Below are 27,033 nucleotides of genomic sequence, written 5' to 3'. Positions count from 1 at the left end.
TCTTATGCTGTAACTCTTTTTGTGTATCTTGTCTTCCAAACTAATTCTGCATTATTCAAGAACCCACATATTATAGTTTTTTCTAGTTCCTTCAATGTAGTGCACATAGTGGGTGCTTAACAAATGTTTTTTCTTCGTGGCATTTTTTTTCTTACTTGTGAATTAAAAGTATGACACCCACCAAAAAATGTGGATGTTTTGATATACAAATAAGAATATTTTTCAATAATAAGATCCATAGAAGTTGGTGTGTCATCTGGAAAAATAAGTAGCATAAGTTAAGTTGAGTGGTGGAAGACATATACTGGAGGAAGCACACCAGACAGGCATGTGAAGGATTTCTAAGATGTGAATGGGATGGATAGGAAGGAATGAAAATGAGAAGAGAAAATCTGATCTGGAAAACAAAAAGAAAATTTCTCTCCCTTCTTGTCTCCAGAAGATTGTGATGAGCTTTATGCTAGTAGGGAAATAAATTTATTCCAGTAACATTTTTTATTACTTTCAGTTCTTTCAGCGAGCTGCTAAAGATGAGGTGTGTCGTCAGAACAATTTGTATATTCAGCCATATGCTTGCTATGAACTTGGCTGTCTTCTATTAGACAAACCAGAGGTAAGATCACTTCCATATATGTACATATATTTTAAAATAATATTCATCAGCAAAAATGTGCTCACAAACAGGCACAAAGCATCCCTCACTTAAAATAAATGGATTGAACCATAGGGTTCTTTGTTTTGTTTTCCTTGGTTTCATGTTGGATGAGTCCAAAAAGCCAATAATCCCATTTTCCTATCTTTAAGGAAGTAATGTCTTTTCTGGAATTTGAATTATAGATGTAACTTTTGAGACAAAGATTCATTTGAGGAAAATCGAATGTTTTTTCTAGTATAGTATGATATGATGGAGGATGATGTACTGGGAACAGAACTGAGTCAGGATTCTAATTCTGCCATTTACATTTATGCCACTGGTTAGGTTACTTAACCACATACCTTCTTCCTCGTGTATGAAACAGAAAAAAAATACTTGCCTTGCCAATTTAATAAAGATGTCAATGAGAATAAATAAAGATGATATCATGTATGGTTACTTTAAAAATTTTAGACTATCATACAAATAATATTGACAGTTATTATTAAGGTGTGCATTTAAGTTAGTACAATGGGTTAGTGGGGTTAACTTTATAAAATACCAAATTTTAGTAAGTTCATCTTAGCTTTCAAATGAATGGGCAATCGACAGAATTAAAACTCTAGCCTAATTCTTGAAAATGTAAAAGCTTATCTTTCCAAAGATGGATTTTTAATTGGAAAATCTTTTCATTTGGACACCTAATTTTACCAAAACAGAAAATGTAATTTTTACAAATTTAGATAGAATCTTCTAACACCATGTTCTTTATTTTAATGAAATTTTTTTTTCTCTTCATGTACCCATAATGTATACAACAAGAATGGACTATCTATTTTTGAGAAATTAAGTTAATATCCTCACTGAGCAATACTTTCAAAAGGATATATCTTAGTGTCTTCAGATAAAAAACACTTTCTTAATTATCAATAATTTCAGGTTGTTTAGTAAACTTTTAACCTATAGAACTATATCTCAGTTATTGCTCCTCACAGGATGTACAGTGAGGACTATGAAGCATTATTTATCAAGCAAAGCCTTGATGAGAATTAATAAGCATTGTTATATTAAGGAAACATGGAGTCTTTGACTTGACTGACCAGTTGACTCACCTCTACGTACTATGAATTATGTTCGTTAACATGTCCTCCAATGATAATATTTTCTGCTTAAATATACATGGATGTATGTTGAAATAACGTTTTTCTTGTATCTAGACTGTAGGAAGAGGGCGAACTCTACTTCTTCAAGCAAAGGTAAAAATCCTGAATCTTCCTCTTCCCCATAGCCCTTCTTTTCCTGTTCACTGTACACCTGAATCTGAATTCAAGAAAGTTTGTGAGGTAATGTTCTGATCAATAATTCTGGAAAGGAGAAGTGATAACTAATTCAATCAGTGAGAACATGATTTCTTTTTTCTTTTTCTTTTTTTTGTACTAGGGACTGAATCCAGGAACACTTCACCACTGAGCTATATCCCCATCTCTTTTTCAAATTTTGAGACAGGGTCTTGCTAAATTGCTGAGACTGGCCTTTAACGTGAGATCCTCCTGCCCCCTCTCTAGTTGCTGGGATTATAGGCATGTGCTACCATGCCTGGCTGAGCCCTGTATTTTTAAGTGAAATTCCAAGATCCTGAGACATTATTCAGCCTGTTTTATAATTGCTACAGTCTTAGTGTTTGGGTGGAGAAACAAACTTTTTTTTTTTCTTTTTCTGAGACAAGGTCTCACTATATTGCCCAGGCTGGTCTCCAGCTGCTGGGCTCAAACCATCCTCTTGCCTCAGCCTCCCGAATACATGCAGGCTGGGAATACAAGCATGCACCTAGTTCCAGGGAAAATAAACTTTTGTTTTTCATAACTATGTTCTTGAGTTAAAAATTTCTAGCAGTAACTTAGTTTGAGCACAACTTGAGGCTACTATTTTAAGAATAACATAAGGAGAATTCTCCAAAGGGAACATTACCAGCATTCAATTTACATTTGTAGAGTAAATACAAAGTCTGAGGTTTGGGGAATAAGAAAATCAAGTGGAAGTGAAACCTTTACTAGGCTGCAGGGAGCTTTGCCTGGAGTGTGAAATGTCCTGTGCTTTACCGTGCAGTGCCCTGTGCAAGTGGAGCTAACCGTCCACTTTAAACAGTCTTTCTCTGCTCTTACAGGAGGATTTCTCTGGCTACGACTTTGAAAACAGATTGCACGTCCGCATCCATGCTGCTCTGGCCTCTCTGAGGGAATTGGTTCCTCAGTGACAGACCCGGAGTGACCCCTCTGTCCCTCCCCACCCAGGGTCTGCACTTTAAAATAAAAGCAGAGGACAAAGCACTTGTGAAGATCGACTTTTCTTCTGCAAACCACCTGTGCCAGGGACACATTTTCTCAATGAGGCTGACATATTAAAGATCTCCTCTTTTAAACATGTAGCGAGAAGTAATAATGATGATGACAATAACAATAACTAACCACCTGGGGAGAGGGTTAAGTGACCTTGTTCCAACATTTTAGTTTTGTGATTTATTATTTTTAAAATAAAATCAAACTCAATATTTGTCCTGTGATCTTGTAGGAACGCCTACCGTAAGCAGACATCAGAATGGGTGTCGTGAAGCAGCACCTGTAAAATTATTAACAGTATCAAGACATAGTATTTATATTGTGTTTTGAAAAAATAAAAGTGCTTTCTAGCATTTTACTTTAGCCTCAAAATATGCCTATAAATAATATAGCACAGATATTCTTATCTCCTTTCACACACATTGAAACTCAGGCACAAAACACCTAATCCAATTAATTTATCACTTATAAATAATTTATTACTTATTCCACTTAATTATCCCTGTTATCAGTGGAGCAATGAATAGAAAGCAGATTTCCTAGCCACCAATTAAATATTCTTCTACTATAAAATATATATATATATACACACATATAGATACACACATATATTAATAACCCAGTATTCCATGGTTTACTTATTAAAAAAATAAATGCTCTTTGGTTGAAGCTTTGTTATCAAAAATATTCACCTCCAGATTGTCTACAAAATGTTTCAAAGTAGACCTTTTCTTTCCTTCTCTATGGGTTAGATAAATAACACCTATATTTTAGGAGTTTTCCCCTTTCTTTGTAAAAATTGCCTAATGATCAACTTTTAGAAATCTTTTAAAAATTACTTGAAAAGTTATTCTTGAATAAATATGGGGTTTTTGTTTTTCTTTTTGCCTCAAAATAGTTGATGGTGAAGTATTTGCTGGACTGTATATTGCCAGGATTTAATCATTTTCCCCTTAGCTCAGGTTATTAGATGTTATAAAAGGAATTCAAATTATTTTTTTATTCTCATTGCTTATTTTTATTGATTTTAGTTTGCCTCCATGCACAGTATTGAACTCCTGGGGTTTTGAAGAATCTAAATACCTCAGTCACTTTCAAGAATTTTTGCCATAATTAGGTTCAATCTTTAAAAAATTTATATCCAACTAAAGGGTATCGGTTTAGAGTATCATTCATTTACATATCCTGTTGACTGAAGCACCATCTCACATGATGTTAATACACTGATATTTATAAAATAAAACAGGAGAAGAACAGGTAGAATATTGACAAATTTAACCTAATTTAATATTATGTTGAAGAAATGATTTCTTTGAAAGAAGTTTCTCTTTATTGACTTGGGCTAACCTATGTTTCCTCATTCTGTTATGAATCACTTTTTTTTTTAGTTTTGTGATTTATTATTTTTAAATAATAAATCAGTGTGCTGTTTCCAAAGTATTCATTCACATTAACTTCCTGATGTAAACCCTGTATGGATTTTTAATACCAGCAAGAGAGAAAAGATTGCTTTCCTACATTCAGGGAGTGAGTACATCCAGAAGACAAGAAGAGAAAATTTTTCTGAAGAGAAAAATTAGTGTCTAAAAATATTGGGAGTCTGATAACTGACAGGAAGAACATTGTGAATCTTTAAAGTATGGCTGTTGCCATTTTTTTTTCTCTTCTTAATCTATAGTATACACAGCAAACATTTATGTTTTGACTGTGGAGCCTTCTGAATCATGAACTTCTTGACTCATTCATTCTTATTTGAATTTTCAGTTCCAATATTATTCAAGCTATTCTTCCGTATTCAAAAATTACATAAAATCTTATGCTTTCAATTTTTTAAAAATAACTTATGTGTACATTCATGGCTTTAAAAGTTACTTTTATTTTCCCATAGAGATTGCAGGAATTCAAATAAATTTGTGTTCAGCTGACACTTAATAGATAACTGTACAACACCATTCAGGAGATTTTCTTTACTAGTCAAAGCATAGGTCTGTTAAAAAATAGTCTCTCTTAGCCTCAGTTCAGAGAACCCCTGTGGCCCATTTGTATTAATGTGGTCCACAAACAGTGGGTAGATGAACATTCTAAGGACACCAAAATAATAAAAGCGCAGTGTGAGTCCACTGTACTATGAGGGTGGCTGGAATCTGAGTACACTTTGAATTGAGTGATTTGTTACAGTTATCTGGCCTACATGCTGTGCCCCATCCAACCTGTGTGCTGACTGTGATCTGCCTGGTAACTTAATTCAGTATAAACTGCTCTTTTCCCCTTGCTGATGAAGAAAATAATCATATAAGTAGAGCTATTTTCATCTATGTGTGCTTCTCTTTTATGTTACTACTCCTTCCCCTTTCCTAATTTGGAGGCTTTCAAATGGATCTTCTACTTTATAAATGTCAAATATATTTTTGTATTAGATTGTGCCTATGATAAGAGAAATCCCTAATGTATATTTTATGTATGCTGAACACATTTTTATAATTTGATGGACTTGGAGGCATGGTCTAGTAATAATGATGTAACATGTACCTTGCTGGTTAATATATTCAAGATTTTACCTTTATTGAGTTAGGTATCTTTTTTTTTTTTTAATTTTAGTGCACGATAACTAAGTCTTCTACTGAGTTAAGAATTTTAACTTTCAGGTGTTACAGAAAAATAGACTATTGTTATGTATTCTTTAAATCAGTTTACTGAATTTGCACTTTTATATTTCTGCCAACTAAAAGGACAGTGCACATCCAATTTTAAACACACGTGCACACACACACACACACACACTCACTTACTATACACATACACACATTTTCTTTTCTGTGTAAACTTTTTTAGTAGATTTCTTCCTTAAACAAATCAAGTATTCAAATGGGACAAGCATTCAAACATGGCTTTATACATATGAAGATAAAACTTATTGCCATCGTGATAAACTGTTTTAGTTTCTGTGAGTGGTATGTTTCACCCAGTTGATCATAAGAAAACATATAGTAGAGGTTGATGACTTAGAAGCTAGGAAGAGGAAGAGAAAAGGAAAACAGGAACAAGAGAATGTAAAGTTGGGACATAGTAGTTGTGGCCCCTCATTAGTGTGCACAGTTGTCAAGAACACAGAATAGACCTGCCTTTCTATGAACACTAGCAGGGGGTTGAGAGCTCTCCTTGTTGACTTGGTTATAACACTTGTAACCCGGGTAGCCTCTGGATAACAATTGCTTCTCCCACAGGCCAGAGGTTCCCATTTTTATGTTTTAATGATTAGCCCTTTTCACCAAAGTTCTGGCTCAGTAGATTCTAGGTAGGCTTGGGAAGGTGTTTTTAATAAGTTCCCAGGATGATTCCAATGCAGGTGGTCTGAATTAGAGAAATAATGCCCTAGGCCATCATCTTTTATTATGTATTTAGTTTACCTGATAGAAAAGTGTAAAATGAACAGAATTATATAGCAAGGTTGAGCTCAGTCACAATATATTATTATGGGGTCACTAAGGATATGCTTCTAATCCACTGGTTTTCTAAAGTAGATTTCTGAACTTAGTTTTAAAGATAAAAATGATGCCTGGAGGGGCCAACTAGGTCTTGGACCTGATAAGCTAAAAACTCAGAGGTGACAATAGCATGTGTGTTCAAGAATCTGGGGTCTCAAGTGGGAACAGGATGGTCAAGAGGAAGACGGAAGAGGTAAACAGATTAAATCAAGAACTTTGAACTTCTGTAAGGATTTGGGATGTGAAGAGGAGAATAGGAAAACAAGGTGGATTGTCTAATGACCATTGCAAGGAGACAAATGCAAGGACAAAAGATTGAAAAACCACATTATAATCCTTAGGAGTTCAAGAAACCAAAGTAGCAAATGGGCAATGGTTTAGAAATTCTTGTTTAAATGTTTCATTGTAACAATTTGCATTTCAGAGTGACCCAAAATAGTCCTTGGAGAAATGAAATTGAGCAAAGGTCTCCCTTCTGAGTGACAGGTATTTCTGCATAGTACCTGACAATATGTGTACAAGATGGCCAACCAAGGTTAGGCTACACAACCATTAACATTTCCAATTCAAAATGCCACAAATAGGGTCTCCAATGTCTGTACTTAGGGTTTTCAGTAGCACAGCTCATAGCACACTTGACAGTTACAGTATTATAAGTAAAAACTTCAAAAATCATGACAGCTCATCCTTTATTTACACTTCTACAGTGGGGCTGGAAGCAAATGATGAAGTATGGAAAATGTAACACCTGAAAACCTACTCCAAAGAACATTTCTCCCCTTTAAATAGTAATCTTCACAGTAAGAGAAAGCTTATCTAGCAACTAATGGATACTTAGTAATAATCGTTGAGTGAATGAATTGACCCAGAAAATGCTATTTGTAGCTTGGATGTAGATGGAGGCCTGATATTGACTTTGATTGCAAAGCTCTCTAGAAGCATTTTTTTCCCCTGAATTTTAAAAAAAATCTGATCAGATCTATGTACCCAATGATGCTGTTTAACAGCTGGTTTACAGTGGTTCCTGTTGCTTTTTGCATATTTGAAGATGGATTACACTGAAGGCTGTTTGGATCCAAAATCATTGTATAGTTATTTAACGCCCAGAACGAATCTGTGAGCCCTTGAAAAGAGCCGGCCTTTTAAAATGAGGCAACATTTCTTTAACTTGGTAAAACTGAGCCTCAGTTTGTCTTTAACTTGCATCCTGTTGATCACAGTGATTTTGAGGGAACAGATTTGCCTGATCCTAATAATGGAGAAACAAGAAGTTTCAGAATTAATGGGATTTTGTCAAGCGAAGAAGTGCTGTTGGATATAATTATTCACTTACAGTGTTTGTTGTGTACACAGTAGTAGAAATTTTATTAAAGGTGACCCAAGAGAGTAATAAAGGGGCATGGAGTCGTGCTGGGAAAGAAGAGTCAATGATGACAAGATAGAACTGCCTTCCAAAGCAGCTCTCATCTCGGATCAACCGAAATAGACCAGTCGCATCGACCTCCTACAGGCCGTTTGGAACCGCCAGTTTCATGGCGCCTCGGTGTCCTGGCAGGAAAGGAGAAGCACGCCCCTCTCGCCCTCCGAGTTCCGGCCTTTGTCCCTTTCGGCTCCCCATTGGTTGAGGCCGCCGCGATCCCGCCTCCTTCGTGGCGCTCGAGCTTCCCGCGAGGGGGTGGGGCTTTGTGACGCACGCATTGACGTCTCCAGGGTTATAAAAGCCCCGCCCAGGTCGGTTTTTCACAGGAGCCGCCGGCGAGGGGGCAACGAGGAAGCTCGCCCGAGCTTAGCCGGAAAGAGGAAGGTGGGGCGAGTTTGTGCCCCGGAGGCAGTTAGGCGTTCTGGAAATCTCGTGCGTTGGCGGAGTTGGACCTGGCCTGTAGTGTCTGGGAAGGCCGAGGGTTCCCAGAGTGGGAGGTCCTAGCCCACATCTGCGTGGGCGGCGACGGAACGGCTACCCGTGTGTGGCCGAGCTGCGGGTGTCTACTGGGCGGCCGCGTATCTTTCGTTAAGTCGCCGGCTGCGAAATCGGCACACCGGGTCTCCCACGATTCACTGCTGACTCCCCTCCCCACCCCCCTCGAACACCACCCAACTGCAAAACAAGCTGGGTCCCAGCTGAGGTCTTAGAGGGAGTGTGTGTGTGCCTTTTACGTTTTCTGTACTTCTGAGGTCCCCACACGCGTCCCCAGCCAGAGTGCCCTCGTTTTCTTGACAATTATTTTTGAAAGACATTTGAGTAGAAATACAAACAGTCCTCTGTATCTATTTTACCCGTTGGTGTGGCCATGCTGGCGCCACCGTTATTTCTCAACTTCCTCAGGACAGTTTGTACAGAACTGCCTTGTAGGAGGTTCCCAAACGTGGCAGTTTTTTCAAAGATGGTTTAATTTAGTAAAGCTCCCAATGAATGATATTCTGATAGTATGTTTTCGTTAAGTAATTACTTGGATATATTCTCAAAGGGTTTGCTTAGGCAGATAGAATGGTTTTGTCCTGACTTTCGGGGAGATGAAATGTTGCTTTTAGATAGTCAGCGTTTTACTATGACACATTAGTTGCTTTTTATTAAAAGTTATCCCCTTGTATAATGGCCATAACTAAACTGTGCCACTTAACCCCATGAAACTTATTACCCTGTACTGTGCAGTTAAGGACATTATGTCATACTATTCTGCTTTTTAAAAGGACCCAGGGGAGAAATTTTTCATGGGTATCTGTCCAGAACAGCTGTGATTCACCTAAGCAACAGATTTGTTTTTTGACTTCAGGACAGTGGAGTCATTTAACCACTTGTTTTCTATTTTGTGATGACTGTTTGGTAGCCCAAGAACCGATTTAATATATTTCTGTCAAAAAGTGAAGGACCAATGGCTTGCATTAGAATGCTAACCTCCTGCAGTATTTTCACTTTGTTTTTCCTACCACGGTTTTCCCCTTACCACTGAATGAATTTAATTTTCTTATGTATTTGTTAGCCTTCATGAACAGTATTTTTAGAATGAGACAGAACCTACACACTGACACAGTTTAGGATTGACAATCTCTGCGCTTCTGAGAATTACAGGTTAGACTATACAATACCCTCAGAAAATCAGGAGAAGGGAGAAGATAGGAAGAAATTAGGAGAATAAAAGGAGCATATGGAGGGGGAGGTGCATATAATAGTGGATGGCACAGCACCTCAGAACATTTTTACCTACTGTGATTAATAGTAAAAAACTTAAAGGAAAAATATGAGCAATTTGATGATATATTTACAAAAGTGAGCAAGTCATTTTCTTGTAGAAACAGTTTTGTCCAACAAAGTGTTTTTGTGCATGTTTGGAATAGACACAGATGCTTAATTTATCTTTCTTGAAATGTAACTTCATAAATTTAAATGTTATTTCTCAAAATATTTGCTGGGTTTCACAGAAGCAGGTTTTGTTTGCTTGGTTTGTTTTTTTGTTGTTTTTAATATCCTGGGAGTACTGGTACGACTTTTCCTATGGATTTAATAGTACTGGGTTGCTCACCTTATATAGTAAGCTATTAGTAGCTATTAGTAGGGTTTTAGGTATTTATTTTTTTCTACCAAGAATTAGCCCATTTTGCTAGAATAAATACCTGGAGATTAAAACTAAACTTAATTTCAATAGAAGATTTGTTCTCAGAAACCATGGTTAACGCATAAGAAATATTTTAATAAACTGTGTTTAAGACTTTGTTTTTCTACATTATAGTTGAGATTAATAAAAATTCCTGTGTTATAAGACTATTTGTTTTTCTTTATTATAGTTGAGATTACAGACATCCTGCCAGAATGCTTTCTTCAAAGCCCAGACTTGTCGTACCCTATGGCCTCAAGACTCTACTCGAGGGAGTTAGCAGAGCTGTTCTCAAAACCAAACCATCAAACATCACCCAGTTTGCAGCTTTTTATTTTAAAGAACTTATTGTATTTAGAGAAGGTTTGTTATTGCTTTAGATCATATATTTGTTGCTTTTAAGAAGCATTTTAAATTGGGAAGTTTATGTACCTGTATTTGATTTCCTGTATTTATTCCTTCAGGGAATAATTCTCTGGATATAAAAGATCTGATTAAACAATTTCATCAGCTTAAAGGTAAGTGCCATAAGTGATAGTTTTAATAATGTTTATTATAAGTTATTCTATAATTGCTAAATACATTCATATTTAAGATTGATGCTATCAGATGGTTTCCTTCTAAATCACGTTAATGTTTTATGTATAAATAATCATACTGAAGCTTTGTTTTTATTAACTCAGTGTTTTTATTTTTTAAAAAAATAAAACTCGGGGAATGGCATTTTAGATAATTCTAAATACTGTTGGGAAAAAAGGAAAAACATCTTGGCAAATCGTTTGGCATGACTATGTACATGAATGCCTAGGACAGTATGTACAAACTATGACTCAGACCCATCAGTATGCCCATCTTTAGGGGGAATATAATGGAGATGAAGAAAATTGCATCTGAGAGCAGTGAAGGCTTAATTTTAGTGAGACATTTTTCTTCGTAGTTATATAGGTTGAGCATCCCTAATTCAAAAATCCCAAACCCCCAAAAAAACTCCAAAATCCACTGGAGCACTGATAAAACACAATACTCAAGGATTTTCAGATTTGGGGGAATTTTGAATTTAATATTTTTGGAGTAGGGATGCTCAACTAAAAAAGTCTATGTAAATATCCCCCAAATCCAAAATACTCTGAAATCTGAAACACATTGGGTTCCAGGCATTTCAGATAAAGTATACTCGTAAAACTGGAAAATCTTTGTTAAAAAGTTAATCTACCATTAAAAAACAAACAAACAAAAAACCCCTTATGGTTACTTGTAGTCCAGTCTGGAAGACAGGAATCAATTAGATATCTCTGACCATATTTTCTGTTCCAAGAGTCTCTAGGAGTGGATAGATAAATTTTCAACAATAGTGGTCTTCTCCATATCTGACATTGACATGGTGGCACATAACTGCTTAGAAGAAAGTTGTGCTTTATGTTTTTATTTTTAAATGTCTATCTCATATGAACATGACAGCATGAGATTGAGTTGACAGAGGAGCAATGAAAAGGCATTTTTTAGAATGAAAATTTGAGAAGATAATTATAAGCAAAAGGAGATTTAATGATCAAATTCCAAGGACAAAGGGTACATATCTAAAAGAATGGCGAGGCAAAGCCAGTGTGGGAAATAAATAATTCTTACTATATTCAAGAATGGCAAGGCAAAGCCAGTGTGGAAAATAAATAATTCTTACTATCTTACCTTTTCTCTATGATCATTCAAAACATTTTTGAATGATCATAGAGAAAAGGTAAGATTCTGTGAGTTATCAACCACTTTTATACTGTCACATTTGTGAGGTTAACATAATGATATTTGTGAGATAACACAATGATATTAGGGAGAAATTAGAAGTAAGACATAGGAATTGTAAAAATCATTGGGATTTGGATCTGCTATGAAAGAGATATCCAAAACAGAAAGCAAAATTTAAGAATAGCAACAGTCAGCATTTGGAGAGGCAGAGAATGAAGTGCCTTTTTCAGGAATATTTTATTGTCTAGTCTGGCTGCTTCCCTGATGGCACTCTCAGCTCACCATGGTAAACAGGTTGGGGACTTGCTTACCATCAGCAGCATATATAGACAAGTGTAAGAACATTAACTACCCTTCCCTTCCCCATGAGCTTGGTTTCCTGGGTAATTAGGTTATTATTGTCTTTGTATTTGTGTTTTCTATACAAGGAACTGAATTTCAGAGTATTGGGAGTGTGCAGGCTTGCTGTGTTTAAGAATGGTGATTAAAGTCAGTGAACTTTTAAGGTGGAAGGTACCTGGTAGCTTTTGAGTTGAATTTGTTAACTGAGGATTTATTCACCAATTCAGTTTAGCAGATAGACTAAACAAATGTGGACTCTGGTTTAGGTAGGTTAATCTGTGAATCTCAGAATTAAAAATTAACAGACTTACAAAATTAATAGAACAGCTATACTTTTGATGTAAGTATGGGGTAAGAGATACTACGCTTTTCTCTTCAGCTAACTAAAGATATCAAGAAGGTAAACATAGCATACAGAAATTCTAAAAGCTATCTCACAGTAGGATTATAGAGACATATTGCTCTTTAGGCAGTAGAATAGGGATGGGAGGGTAACATGAAGGGATGATCAAGAAATAGTTCCATGTTTCTGGTTAATTAGTTTGGTTCACTTGTCTTCTATTGTCATCCCAAATGGTTTCTTAGTGGACAAACAGTACACAATAACAAAGGTAATATCATAGAGACTGCATGGGTCCACCTTCATCCAGGAAAGTATTACTCTTGGCTGAAGAGAGACTATAAGAGAGCCTCCATCCTTGGGACCAATAGAGCATATAGGGTATTACAGGTACTGCCTCCACATTTAAAACTAGGATCCACAAGGAAAGTTCTACTTGAATGAAAGAGAAGGTGCCATCTGTTACACCTACATTTTTATTGTAGAGAACTGAACAACCATGAAGCCAAATTTTCTCAGCGTTTCCACAGGAACAGCAGTTGGGGAATGAAAGCAGCCAGAAAATAGGAGCTTGTCACTCAAGGGAGAAAATGTGCTACTATGTGGGAAACTTAAGGTGCCTGTATAAGTTTCCCAAGGATGGAGGCTCTCCTAGACTTTCAGTGACTTGTTAAGATATGGAATGAACCATTCTTTGAAGACTTGACTCTTAAATCTAGTCTTTCAGCTTCTTCACTATGAAGCAAGATAGCCTAGCACAGCACCAGGTGTTAGAATTTAGTGATGTAGGTAAGAACTAACTGCCATCCCTAGAGCATTGGTGTCCTCGCTCAGCTTCAAGATATTGGAAGCATGTGTTTCATTAGAGTGCTCAGTGAGGATGTCATATTCTCCAAAGTTATTCCCAAACTGGTGAGTTTGCTGCCCAGCAGCTTTACTATGTGCTGCCTGTGCATAGAAACCATGAAGATAAGAATGTTTTAGTGAACCTTTCATTCTGAAATATTTCATAGAAAAACCACCATTTGTGGTAGACCTCATCATAGAACCAGAAATGTTTACTTATCTCCCCAATGGCTTCAAAATTTCACATTCAGGTGATAGAGGAAGGGAGGAGAGAGAGAAAAAAAAAAACAGACCTGGAGAAAATTGCTTTCACTTTTTCATTGCTCATTTTACCCCCCAGAGCTTAGTGTCTTTAGGATGGTCCCTAACTCTATCAACCATCATTGTGGCATTTCACCCACGTATCCATCCCATTGCCAAAGTAGTTCATGCTGTGAAATTCTTTTTTGGATCCTCCCTTTGTTTTGGCTGAAGTTTGATCAAACAGATCTCACTAAATCAGTGTCAGTGAAAGACCCCCCCAATTTCTCAATCTCCTAATCCAAATCATCAATTGATGAGATTTAAAACTTAGGTAAATTTTTTAAAACAAAAGAGTCATCCCTTAAATTCCACTACTTAGTATTTGCTAGGAAAAGAAAAAATAAAGGGGCAGGAGCTCAGGCCCCACCCAGATCAACCCACACCGACATAGTGGGACCCAGGACCAGGGTAGGTCTGAGTTCACTACTCATCCCACCTGGGAGCCTCATCTTAACTGACTTCCATCTTGGGACACTGCAGACATCACCATAGCCTTCCCCACACAGTAGCCCCTACCTTTCGACAACGGGGTCTAGAAGCAGCTGCATCTCAGAGCAGGCATCCCAAAGACCATGTAAGGCCCACCCTTTTAGCTCTACTTCTGTAAGACATTGTATCCATCTTGGGGTCACCTCCACTATTATCTAGAATTCCCTTGGCTATTGCTGCCACCACCTTTAGTTGCAGTAGCATATAATGAGGGACACCAACAGGATCTGGAAGTCCAACATCAAGGTGAGGTACAGACAGTCTGCACAGGTACTACAAGAACATAGGGTAAAAACTGTAATATCTCAGATCCACACTGAAAGAAGGGAAGACACATAGACAACATTAAAAAACAAGGGAGGAAAGTGCCCCAAACAAACCAAGATACTACAATAACAGAACCCATGGACAGAAAAGTTGATGAAATGTCAGAGAAGGAGTTCAGAAGGCTCATAATTAAAATGATATATGAATTAAAGAATGACCTAAATGGGCAAATACAAGCAAAAATTGATCACTCCAACGATAAGAGAAGCAAATACAGGTAATTAAAGATTACTTCAAGAAAGAGAGAGACCCTGGAAAAAAAAAAGTCAGAAGTCCTTGAAATGAAGAAAATAATAAACCAAATAAAAAACTCAATATAAAGTATAACCAAAAGACTAGATCACTTTGAAGAAAGAATGTCACATAATGAAGAACAATGTATACTGTTGAGAGCCACAGCCAAAGGGTTGCCATTGTGCAACCCCAAATTTAAATACAGGGTACCAGAGAAATATCTCCCAAGAAAAATACCCTCATATTTTTTGTCCAATTCCTGAGCTGTTTATGTGTGAAATAAGGCTTGAGGAGAAAGGGTTGTTGAAGACTGGAAGTTGAGTAGAGATTTCAGAACTAGTAGGATGTCTGGAGAGGCTTTGAGATTGGATTTAGCCAAAATGAAGAAATTTCTGTGAAACACTGGTAGTTCAGTTGAGACCTAGAAAGATCATACCCTGTGAATAATAACATTATGCTAGGAGTTAGAACAAAGCTGAAATATACACACTTTAACAAAATCTAAAACCAAATCTCCAGAATATCAAATTTACCTGTCATAAGAAAATAACTTAATCGGAGCCTCTATAACATGCCATTTATAATTTCTAGCATACAATTAAAAATTACTAGGCATTCAAAGAAGCAGAAGGAAATGACTAGTAAAGGAGATAACATGAAACACTAGAAGAGGAAATAGAGGATCCAAATAACTGCATTAGGTCCAACAAGATGATTAATATTTTGATAGAAAAATGAATGAAAAGATGGAGAATGTCAACAGAATTAGAATCTACAAAGTAAGAAAATAATGGTTATACCATATTGCAAACTAAAAACTTACTGGATGTATTCACTAGCAGAAGACAGAATTGGGAAACTAAAAAAACAGGCCAATAGACAACCAAATTAATGCAAAAAGAGAAAAACAATTGGACAGAGTATAAAAGACATATGGGACATTGAAAAAGATCTAAAATATGTAACTGGATAAGAAAAGAGTAAATGGAAAAGAAGGATTATTTGAAAAAAATAAAGACTGATAAATCTGATTGAAAGATCAGCTTACAGATTAAGTAGTTAGGTTGAACTCACAGCAGGATAAATACAAAGAAAGCAACAATTAAGTACCGTATAGTCAAACTGGTAAAAAATACAGAATTGTGATCAGTCAAGGTAAAAGGTACATTACTTTCAGGGGAACAATAAGACAAAGACCTCATGTCTTAATGGAGACTATAGAAGTCAACAGATAACAGAATGATAACTTTAAAGTGCTGAAAACTTAAAGCAAAACAAAACAAAACTGCTGAAATGTGACTATATTCCCAGTGAAGTTATCCTTTAAAAAATGGAAGCAAAGACATTCTCAAATCAGACAAACTGAGAAGGCCATCAGATCTGCTCAATAAACTTTTATAGAAGTTTGAAACAAGGAATACAAGGAAAGTTCCTAAATCTGGTAATGTGTATGCACAAAAGACTTATAAGAAACATTATATTCAGTAGTGAATATTGAATGATTTTCCTTCAAGATTGGGGCTGGCTAGGACAAAGATGTCTTATATCATAATTTTTTTTTAACCTTGGGTACTATATGTTCTAGTCAATGAAATAAGGAAAACAAAACAAAAAAAAAGATACACAAAGAAGTAAAATTATTCACCAATGACATAAAATTATGATATAGATGATGCAAAATAAAATAATTCCTCTCTTCCTGATAACTATTCTTTTCCTACAGAGAAGAGGGTATATAGGTCACAGCCCAAATTTTCATTCAGTTAATTAAAATAAAACAGATGCATTATCTTCTTATCTTAAATATTAAGAAAACCAACAAGTACCAGTGAGAAAAAATGGTATTACCAAAGTCACAAACTAAAAACAGACATGATATCTTAAAACGATACCCAACACTGTCATGTTTCAGTTGGGAAAACTTTCAGTTGCATGTACCTGATGACTAAATAATAGTGACTTTATGAAAGCAAGCTATCTGGAATTGATGTTAATTTCTGCTGCTAATATGATAAAGCAACAAGTATCTGCTGCTAATATGATAGGGCATCATAATTGTACACTAATTATAATGGTCTATCATTCTTAGCATATTTTACTTGTTCCCTTACGCCACTGCTCTAGGTGTTAAGCCCAAGTTTGCACGAGAAAAGAGAAAGTGGTTGTACCAGTGACATTTGTTTCTTTCATTAAGAAAGGAAAATATTTGCAAGCCTTCTAGCAGAATTGTCAAGGGAGACTGATAAAAGGTTCTAGTAAGGGAGATCAGAATTGACAGGGCTGGTTTAGACCTGCATTATAGGGGCTACATTGGCATCTTGGACAGGGCAGTTGTGTAGGAATGTCCCACATGTTTGAGACATCTAGCATCCTTTGGTCTTGGCTTTTAAAATACGTAATGCCTCTCAGGCATTAAGACAACTAAAAATGCTCCCTTTACCTTCATAAATACTTTTTAAGGAAAGGTGATACTAATATAGCTTGAGGACCACTTTATCATTAGTGGGTTATCATCAGGGGCTGGGTACATTGCTGCTTCAAACATAGCTAGGATGTTCTTAAGAGAGAACAATAATTTGCCTAAAAATGTAATTGGGAGAGATGAGGTGTGGGTAAAATGTGTGAGTGTGGTGGGAAGATAGATTTATGAAAGAGTGGCAGGGGAAGAGGAAGGAAGAGGGGGATAACCTTAAATAGATGTAGAGGAGGAAAGGGAAGGAACAAACCACAGAGATGCCAAACTGCTTTTGGTGTTGTTCCACATGGCCCAGATAAGTTTGATGGTATAGTTGGAGAACCATCAAGAAAGAAAAGGCAAAGAGGGATGGTTTGGGAAATTGCTTAGGATATGCTAATGGCTATCTTCCTCAAAACTGGCTTTTTCATTTCTTATGGACCAAAGTTACTAGTGCCTTTACTCCTGTCCCTTATTTCCAAAGTTGAACAAAAAAATAACCTAAAAGCTATTGTACCTTGGGTATATTTCAGTCACTACACTGACTATATGTCATATAATCTGCTTATGTACCTCTATCCTTAGTCAGACTGGGCTCTTTAGAAAGTCTTATCTTTGATTCCTCAGTATCTTTCACATAGTAGAAAAGCAATTAATGATTGTTGAGTGAATAATGAGTAGAAGGAAAAGGAAAGAAAGAAGAGAAGCCATGCACTTTTTAAATTCATATCCCTGTTTTTCTGAATTCCAATAATCTCAGCACACTATTATTGGAACACTCTTATTAAATTCTTAGCATCTTTGATCCTGGTACCATATATACTCCAAATTCTTGACTTTAAGCCCTCTATTATTGTGACCTCCGGTCTTTATGTACCCTCTCCTATCTCCTGATACACCTTGTTGCTGCTTCTCTCTGGTCTTTTGACTCCTTTTGATTTTCCTTTTAGTGCCAGAATATGCTTTTTTCCTTCATGTTTCCCTTAAATGTCCACATGAGTTCTACCTATTCCAAGAAACACTATATCCTTGAATTTGACCTATCTTACTTATTAGTTCCATGGAAAATCAGGATTCAGAAGAATTTAAATCAATTTTATTATCATATTAAAAGAACTTCTTACAAAGAGAAATCCCTTTAATTATGTTCCTAATTCTGTCTCTGCGGTATTTTCTTTTTTTGAGAATCAGATTACTGAAGTAAGTGGGTTATCTTCATCAGACTGATAAAATCAACTGTACAAACCTAGTACACTACTTTAAGAAATAGTCTTCTATAATTTCAGAGTTACAAGTCAGCAGTTGTTAGGCTTATTAAACAGACTTTAAAACACTGGAGAAAAGCTCTTTACCCTTCTTAAGCAGATATTAGCAATGTAGATTTACATGTTATACATGATAACTAGTGTGTTTATATTGGAATATATTTTTTCATGTAATCTAAACCAAGCTAAATGGTTAATAGAGTGCTTTGCATTTTCAAGAACATTATGAAAGCTTAAGCCATTTGGTCTCACTTTTTTAAAATATTAAGTGTATCTATTCAAAAGCTTCTATGATCTATATACTATATTTGTGTAGTGAAGTGTATAAATATGTATATACCTATGAAGAAGAAAAAACATTATGCATCCTGCCACTGTTTAGGAAGCTGCCAACCTAATTTTAATCAAAGGTGAATTAAAGATACTTGATTTATAATTTTTGATTTGACATCATCTTTTCAAAACTTTTCTGAATCTCTTTTTACCTGGGTGTTGACTTCTTTCTTCCCCCATTTAAATGTGATTTACAGGCTGTAGACCCCTGTCAGGTACATCATTTCATTTAGTCTCCACAAAAACACAGTAATAATGTCAGAATTATGCTCATTTGACAGATGAGGTGTCTGAAGTTCTGATTTTGACCATGCAGCTATTAAACCACAGAGCCAGCATACAAACCTGTATCTTCTTATGCAGTTTTTTATTGTGAAAAAGTTACGAGGGGAGGGGGGACACAATCAGATTCCCTGATTATTAATGATTCATAATTAATATGCTTTATTTTTCTGGAATGGTTGCTATTTCATAGAGGAGACTTCTATAGAGAGAAGTGGGCCTTTCCAGACACTGTGTCCTGCAAAAACATTATACAGGTTCTGTGCAAATGTTTTAGGGATTGCTATAATTGAATTCATAGGCTGATTCGGTTTTTAACCCTTCTGGTAAATAAATCGATGATTGGGGGAAAATAAGGAGGTCACTCTAGTCAGGAATCAGGTTGGGTTTTGCTTCATCTTCACTGTATTGCAGGCATCCAACTCGTCCAGCAGAGGGCTGCATGCCCTTGGGCAGAGATGCCAGAGAATTTCTCAACCTCTATGCTTTTCCCTGGGCTTTCTGCCTTATCTACTAGTTGCCACACAGGTCTCTCCAGGCTGTAGGCTGGTGGCAGCCTCCTCTCCTTACTCAATGCTGGTGTGCTAAGTGGTGCAGGAGGTTCCCCATTGTTTCCACCCCCTCAGGCCTAGCTGGCCTTGCCGGGTGGGGCTTTCCCAGTGTTCCTCCTCAATGATCCATGTGCAACTAAACTCTTGCATCATTGGTCTGCCTTGGGCTAATGTTTCTGGTCTCTGCCTCAAGAATAGGAGACTTCTCCCTGGCCTTCTGCTGTGCCTCCATATGTCACAGGAGGCTTGCAGAAAAGTATATGTGAGCAAGTGTGAACACCCCTTGAGTTTTAGTGTCTTAAATTATTCCTAGGAAGTCATTCCTAGGCTTTTACCAGTTTGTTTGGATTTTAGCTGATACTCACCAGCTAGTATGATGGCAGCCTCATCTTTCTGGACCCTGCCACAGCTTGAAACAGTTTTTGTGTCTCTTCCCTTTTTGGAGGGGCTGGTTGCTCTTTGGAAATCAGGTTACTTGGTTATCTTATGACTCTATTTGTCATTTGCACACAACCTGTATAATGTACTGTTTTTGCAGGACACAGTGTCTGGAAAGGCCCACTTGAACTTTTTTAAATGTCCCTAAATATCTGTATCTAGGAGATTAATAATTAGAATAATTTAATTTTAAAATATTAGAATGACTATTCTCTCTATAGAAGTCTCCTGTATGAAATAGCAACCATTCCAGAAAAATAAAGCATATTAATTATGAATCATTAATAGTTTATCAGGGAATCTGATTGTGTGTGTCCCCCCCCCCCCTCGTAACTTTTTCACAATAAAAAATTGCATAAGATACAGGTTTGTATGCTGGCTCTGATTGCCTCAAAAAAATTTAAGATTTTGTTATTAATCTGGCTTTTTCAACCACCCCACCTCCTTTTTTCTCCTGGTACTGGTGATTGAACCCTATGGTACTCTACCACAGAACTATACCCCAGCCCATTTTATTTTTTGAGACAGATCTTGCTAAGTTGCTGAGGCTGGCCTTGAGTTTGTGATCCTTCTGCTTCAGCCTCCTAAGTCACCAGGATTACAGTTATGATTGTGCCTAGTTTATCTGGCTTTTTCTTCTTATGATGGGAGTGATATTTTTTAAAGCTTTCCATATACTAAACATAAGAGTAACTCTCCCAAGGTCAGGTTTATTAAAATAAGATTTTCTCTGAACTTCCAAGATCTTTATTATAGTACCATTGCTAGATACTTGTATTTCTTTACCTGTAATATTTGTGCATATATTATCTTGTGTAGTAAGTTATGGTGCCTTGTCTTGAATTTCATCCTTCGCCGTGCTGCAGTCTCTTACGTGTAATACAAGCGTTCAGTCATGTACCAGTAGGTAAAAGGTGTGTTAAGAAGAGGGTAGGCATAATCCACTTGAATCAAATGTATTAAATATGATATGTCAAGAGCACTGTAATGTTTTGAACAAACAATAAAAAAATAAAATAAAATATAGAGAAATGTAAAAAAAAAAAGAAGAGGGGGGAGGCAAGTTCTGAGGAGATGAATGGTTAAGAAAAAAAGGTCATTGTTCTAAGCAGAGGTAGGTTAAGAGTAGACATGGCATGTGACCATTTTGTGTGGTGTCCATGTCCAGAATTAGACACCTTGATTGAATTTACAAGAAAGCAGCAGCAATATGAAGGGAGCAGGACACTATTCTTTGGGAAGCAGCTGAACCTATGAAAACATCTCTACAAAGAGTTTCAACTTGAACCAAACATAATCTTGTGAAGCAAATTATACTTTTCCTGCACATTTCATTATATTAGAGAAATACTTCTCCAAGAGAAAATCCTCATCAAGCAGATGTGGAAACTTCCAGTAAAAAACAACTGAGGTGCTTAGACAGGTGTGTGGGTGATAAACATAATCTTAAAGCAATTTTTTCACCTCCAGTCCAGGACTTCCTGTGTCATCAGTTATCTTGTCTTTCTAGGTCTTTTCCTTAGGCCTGACAGTTCATTGAGGTCTGAGAACCGGAGGGTTCTTATTTCTTTTGTCTGGATCAGTATAGTTTTAGCTGCATGAGATCATCTCTCATCAGCAAGTACTACCATTTTTAGGTAGAATATATGCCATTTCCTTATGTAAAAAATCCTCCAGTCCCCAGTTCACTAATTCATCAATAATCCATTAAGGTCCCAGGTTTTCAATTCTGTGAATATTTCAATGAAATTGACCCAGGTGCATTAATAGGATGAAAAATCATAACTAAGAGCCTGTTTTGTATATCCTTTGTATATTTCACATGTATGGAATATTTTCTAATGTTCTAAACATTTGCCTATTTTCTCAAACCAATAAAACTCTAAAAACATTTCAAAGTAATCATAAGTGGTATACTTGTTGCTTAATTTAAGTTTTCCATAGGTATTCCACATGGGGGAGGATGGAACAAAAAGGGTCAGGTTAAATTTTGAATCTTAATCATCTTACATTCAGGAATGCCTCTATTCATATGATAGCATCTGTGTCATTACTAAGTTATGACAACTGGACAATTTATTTCCCAAACTGGTCTTTTGCTTTTTCCTTTCCCCAGCTTTGTGTGCAACTTTGGCTCAGGAGTTTCTTCCATGGAGATTTTTTTCAGCATCCTTATTTCTAGGAAAGAATTATAACTTTTTCCCCAAGAATGCTGACCAGCTTAGAGTGGTATGATCATAGTTTCACCACTGTGCTATTTAGGGTCACTTATTTCTAAGGATATGATGATCGAAAGGTCTCAAGGGGATAAGGACAGGAACATTTCATCCCTCCACATTAAATCACAGATGTTAGAAAATAAAGCATAAATCTTATGTATAGACATTTGAATACTCAACCTATCATTGCTTTCTTTATAATACTTCCTTTGGAATATATGCTGATTAACCCATCTGACTGTTATTATTTAGTAGAGAAGTGGTCAGAAGGAATGACACAGGAGAAGAAATCAGAACCAGAACGAACACCTGTAGTTTCCCAAGAACCTACACGGATGGAAAAATCCACGGACACAGAGGAGGATAATATATCTGCACCACAGTTTAGCAACAAGACCACCCAGTTTCCATCAATTAATACTGAGTGCCCACAGACTGAGGGGACAAGCGAAGCAGTTCGTGGTCCTTCTTCCAAACCAGTCACCCCCAAGACTACCACCCCACCCTCATCACCATCTCCAGCAGCTGTCTCAGCAGAGTTTGCCTATGTCCCAGCTGACCCAGCTCAGTTTGCCACTCAGATGTTAGGTAATGTTTCATCTATTCATTCTGATCAATCTGACATTTTAATGGTGGATGTGGCAACAAGTATGCCTGTTCTTAACAAGGTACTGAAGTCAGAGATTGCTGAAGAAGTCGTGGGGACTGCTCCTCCGGAGTGTTCTGGAGAGCCAGTACAGGTAGATGAGGACTATGAGGCTGAACTACCAACGGCTTTCTCAATCCCCTTGCAGGCTGAACAACATCCTCCTGCTTATGATCAAGCTCCTAAGGTCCCTTTGCAGGCTGATGATCGGGTTACAACAGCCCTTCGTATATCATCTATATATAACAATCAGCCTGTCGCTGAAGGAATTATCTATGTTGAGCAAATACCAGAACATATAGTTATCCCTTTTACTGATCAAGTTGCTTGTCTGAAAGGAAATGGGCAATTACCATCAGTTAGTCCCAAACCTGTGCAGTTGAAGGAGGATGAAAATTTTGACTCCTCAATAAATATGGAGGCAGAAGCTACCTTTCTGCTCTCCGACAGCTATTTGGAAGGTTACCCTAAGGGACCTGCAGAATCCCTGGATGCAGAGGGCTTTATCAAAATAGGCACTGAACAATCTCTGCATGTTGAAGTGGAGATCACTTCCAGAGACTTTGGGCAGCAGACGTCACTGGAGAACTTGCCCTCGGGGTACACTGCAGAAGTGTAAGGAATCTAGTGGCCCCTTCCCTCGTATTCCAGAAGGTCTTACTCAGCCAGAAACCGAACTCGAGGGGGAAGCAGTACCTGAACAGGTTTGATGAGGCCAGGTAAGAAAATCAGATGCTTACGTATTTACACATTGCGTTTCAGGTGACATCTGTATCACAAGAAACCATCTAAGTAGGCTCCCTGCAGATTGGTCACAGGCTTTATTTCCCGTAGGTTTTTAAATGCCAAACCTACCTAAAGGCTTTGCTGTGTTTGAGATTTTACTTTTATGAGATGAGTGATTTTTAATGTGACATCCTTAAAGTTTGGTCATCCAGTAATTTTGTGTCCTTTTGGAAACATGTTGTGAACATCAGAACCTGTTAGATACAAAAATATATTTACGCCACCTGAATAATATTATTGCAAAACTGCAATTTGGGGTGTTGGTTTGAAATTTCTCACTTGTGAATGTAAAATCAAACTGCAGCATTGCATTTACATGGGTTGTGGCATTTAAAACATGTAAGAAATGGTGGTGTGTTTGATTCTGCTTTCGCACCGAGAGCTCTGCAACAGGTCTGGGTGCTGGGTCTGGAGCTTCCTGCAGCTGAGGGAGCAGCTTCATAGCTGGATGGGGAGAGGAAAGGTTAGGTCGAACTTCTGTCACACATGAGAGCAGGAAGGACGGCCAGGCACTGCAGCAATAGTAGACTCAGTTCCCGTGATTGGTTTCCTTCAACCAGTTCACCCAGACCAGTGCCAAATTGAAGCTTTCATAGCTCCTGAACTGCCACCTATGTTTTCTTGTGACAGACGTGATATGACCTCCATCTCAATAATGGCATTTATTCTGCCACCTTTCTGCCCCATCTGGAAACTTTTAGAGGCTCTTCTCTCTGGAGCAGTGGAAGGATGCACATGAGCCAGTCTTCCCATCCCTTTTGCAGAAACTCTCAGCTCTTGACTGACTTGAGTCAGAATAATAAGGGTTACCAAAGCAGGTGTTTAGCAAAGGTCAATTCTGTCTGGCTGTGTGACAGGGATTCAGAACAGCTGAAAAGGCAGAGGGCAAGACTGGAAGTGTAGCCTGTGGTGCTGGCATTATTCTTGTGACTTAAGCACAGCTTCAAACCTAGTCACTGTTTTCTAAAGTAAAACAGTTGTCCTGAGCGCTAAAAAAACATAGATTAAGTTCTCCAATTCTTTCCCACTTAAAAAACTGAAAATTTGGCTTATTACATATATTTTAATAAGCTTAATTACATATATTTTAATAAGCTTGAAGATCAGTTTAAAGTATCCGATGCTGTCAAAAACCATCAGCTTAATCATGTGCATTGTGGTCTTTTCTGGGGCAAGTAAAGAAGGCTGCACCAGGAACAGATGGCCCAGAGTTCAAAAGGTAAACTTGGCACATCTGGAAAAGTGAAACTCTCCTCTACAAGGAACTTGTTTCCCCAAGGTCCCATCTTCTGGGATTCAGCTTTCCAAAACAGCACTGTCATCTTCATTAGGCAAGTCACATTGGCATTACAGATTGTTATGAGTCAATAAATGGCATTCCTAGACCTGTTCTTAAAGAACCCCTGTTGGACCAACCAGTCCTTCATTGCCACCTAGGGTCTCTGGTACAGCCTTGCCTAAAAAAGAGCTCTCTGGGGTTCTGAGTCCTAGATTATATGATGATTTATGTGTGGCAGGAGATAATGGATTAAGTGATCAAAATGAAATATTGTGACTTATTCAGGAAAGAAAAAAAATCACTATGCAGATGCATTAACACTCTTCCCCACCCAAAGGCTGTTGAGTCAGTTTTACTGACTCTTTACTCTGAGGACTCAATAAAAGCTATGTCTATAGTTTCAGAATATGGAAACAGCAACTTAGAATGAAACTGCTGCTTTAGCCACAACTCTAGTGTCCCTGCCACTTGGTATCAACACTGTCGTCCTTCTTTTCCAACTGTACTGAAAGGCTCTTTTCTTTCACATTACCAGACACTATAGCCCTCTCTATAGCACGCTTTATGGCACATATTAATTAGCTATTTGTTTATATTTTTCAAAAAGATTTATAAAGACATTACTGTGCATAGCGCCTGATACAGAGACCAAAAGTTTAATGCCTGCAAAATTTTTTTTTTTTATAGCACTAGCAACAAGCGAAGCAGGACAACCACCACCATATTCTAACATGTGGACCCTTTACTGTCTAACTGATATGAATCAACAAAGTCGCCCATCACCGCCACCAGCACCTGGGCCTTTCCCCCAAGCAACCCTCTATTTATCTAATCCTAAGGATCCACAGTTTCTGCAGAATCCACCGCAAGTTACTTCTCCAACTTATGTGATGATGGAGGACACCAAGAAGACCAGTGCCCCACCTTTTATTTTAGTAGGCTCAAATGTTCAGGAAGCACAGGATTGGAAACCTCTTCCTGGACATGCTGTTGTCTCACAGTCAGATGGCATGAAGAGATATGCTGCAGTACAAGTACCCATTGCTATTCCTGCAGATCAGAAATTCCAGAAACATACCCTAAATCCCCCAAATGCTAGTCCTCCTTTAAGTGGAAAAGATGTCCCCAGACCACAAAGCCCAGTTTTTCTTTCTGTTGCTTTCCCAGTAGAAGATGTAGCTAAAAAAGGTACAGGATCTGGTGACAAACGTTCTCCCTTTGGAAGTTATGGTATTGCTGGAGAGATTACTGTGACTACTGCCCATGTTCGCAGAGCAGAAACTAAAAACTGGTAGGTAAATTTCCCCACCATAATATGTGGGCCTTAACACTAGAGTTTCCAGCATTCTGTTGACCTAGAAATTGAGATTCTCTAAGATTTGAGGCCACTCTGGGATTACTCCCCTAGTACAGGAAAAAAAAAATGGTGTACTTAATTTGATGTGGTTGTCTCCAGCTGCCTCAACCACTGCTTATTAGTAAATGCCCAACACATGAACCATTGGTTTGGAATTTTTTTTTAAAGGACAAGATAAACGTAAAAGAGAGACTGGAAACACTGAACAGCTAAGAGACAACAAGACAGGTCTTCACATTAAGCTCAGGTTAAATGAAAAATTGATTTGTAAGAACACTGTCTTGTTCTTTTCATTTAACCTGAGCTTAATGTGAAGACAACAGGGTGAACAAAACCTAGAACCTACCTACACCTTAAGGAGACAGAAATGTTAAGTATTGAAATAAAGGACTGATACAGGTTTGCCTTTCATAGTTATGATTAGGCAGGGTGTTCAGGCTTGGTTGGGTCCCCTTTGTCACTGTTTTTTACAGGTATTGGTTAGTTAAGAGCTTAGTAACACAGCAGGAGAGCAGACCTTACAATTAAATGTTTACGTTATCCCTGACAGATGCCGAAAATGACGCTGTTTTGAGTCAACGTTCAAGGTGGAGTCTGCCACCAAGCGTTATATCAATAAACTTCCTGCAAGCATTAAACCTTGTATTCTCATTTTATAACTTAGGAGGATCACATTTTTTACTCTTTTGCAACTCTTACAGGTCCAACAGGCATTTCCATATTCACAATGAATGCAAACAACAGCACCTCTCTATA

The 27,033-nt window shown here is 37.4% G+C and overlaps 2 protein-coding genes across 4 annotated transcripts in view; both read left to right on the top strand.

The window, feature by feature from the left end:
* Positions 1-5,533, top strand: part of Ttc39c (tetratricopeptide repeat domain 39C) — a 97,405-nt gene extending 91,872 nt beyond the window's left edge. The window contains exons 12-14 of the mRNA XM_027935547.3: positions 509-613; positions 1,852-1,890; positions 2,799-5,533. Coding sequence (XP_027791348.2) covers positions 509-613; positions 1,852-1,890; positions 2,799-2,888 — 234 coding nt within the window. The 3' untranslated portion in view covers positions 2,889-5,533. The remainder of the gene's footprint in view (positions 1-508; positions 614-1,851; positions 1,891-2,798) is intronic.
* Positions 5,534-8,207: 2,674 nt separating this feature from the next.
* On the top strand, positions 8,208-26,915 carry Cabyr (calcium binding tyrosine phosphorylation regulated). Of its 3 annotated transcripts, XM_071602841.1 has the most exons (6): positions 8,208-8,259; positions 10,236-10,408; positions 10,510-10,563; positions 22,462-22,797; positions 25,608-26,211; positions 26,828-26,915. In XM_071602841.1, coding segments are annotated over exons 2-6 (1,143 nt in total). In that variant the 5' UTR covers positions 8,208-8,259; positions 10,236-10,260; the 3' UTR covers positions 26,829-26,915. The 3 variants fall into 3 exon arrangements, with proteins under 3 accessions (XP_071458942.1, XP_071458941.1, XP_027791457.2); XM_071602840.1 differs by having other exon boundaries at positions 25,608-26,915; XM_027935656.3 differs by lacking the exons at positions 8,208-8,259; positions 25,608-26,211 and adding an exon at positions 8,832-9,522 and having other exon boundaries at positions 22,462-23,574.
* The last annotated feature ends 118 nt before the right edge of the window (positions 26,916-27,033 follow it).

Source organism: Marmota flaviventris, chromosome 16 (assembly GCF_047511675.1).
Source record: "Marmota flaviventris isolate mMarFla1 chromosome 16, mMarFla1.hap1, whole genome shotgun sequence".
NCBI classification, from domain to species: Eukaryota; Metazoa; Chordata; class Mammalia; order Rodentia; family Sciuridae; genus Marmota; species Marmota flaviventris.
This window is presented reverse-complemented; position numbering and strand designations above follow the sequence as displayed.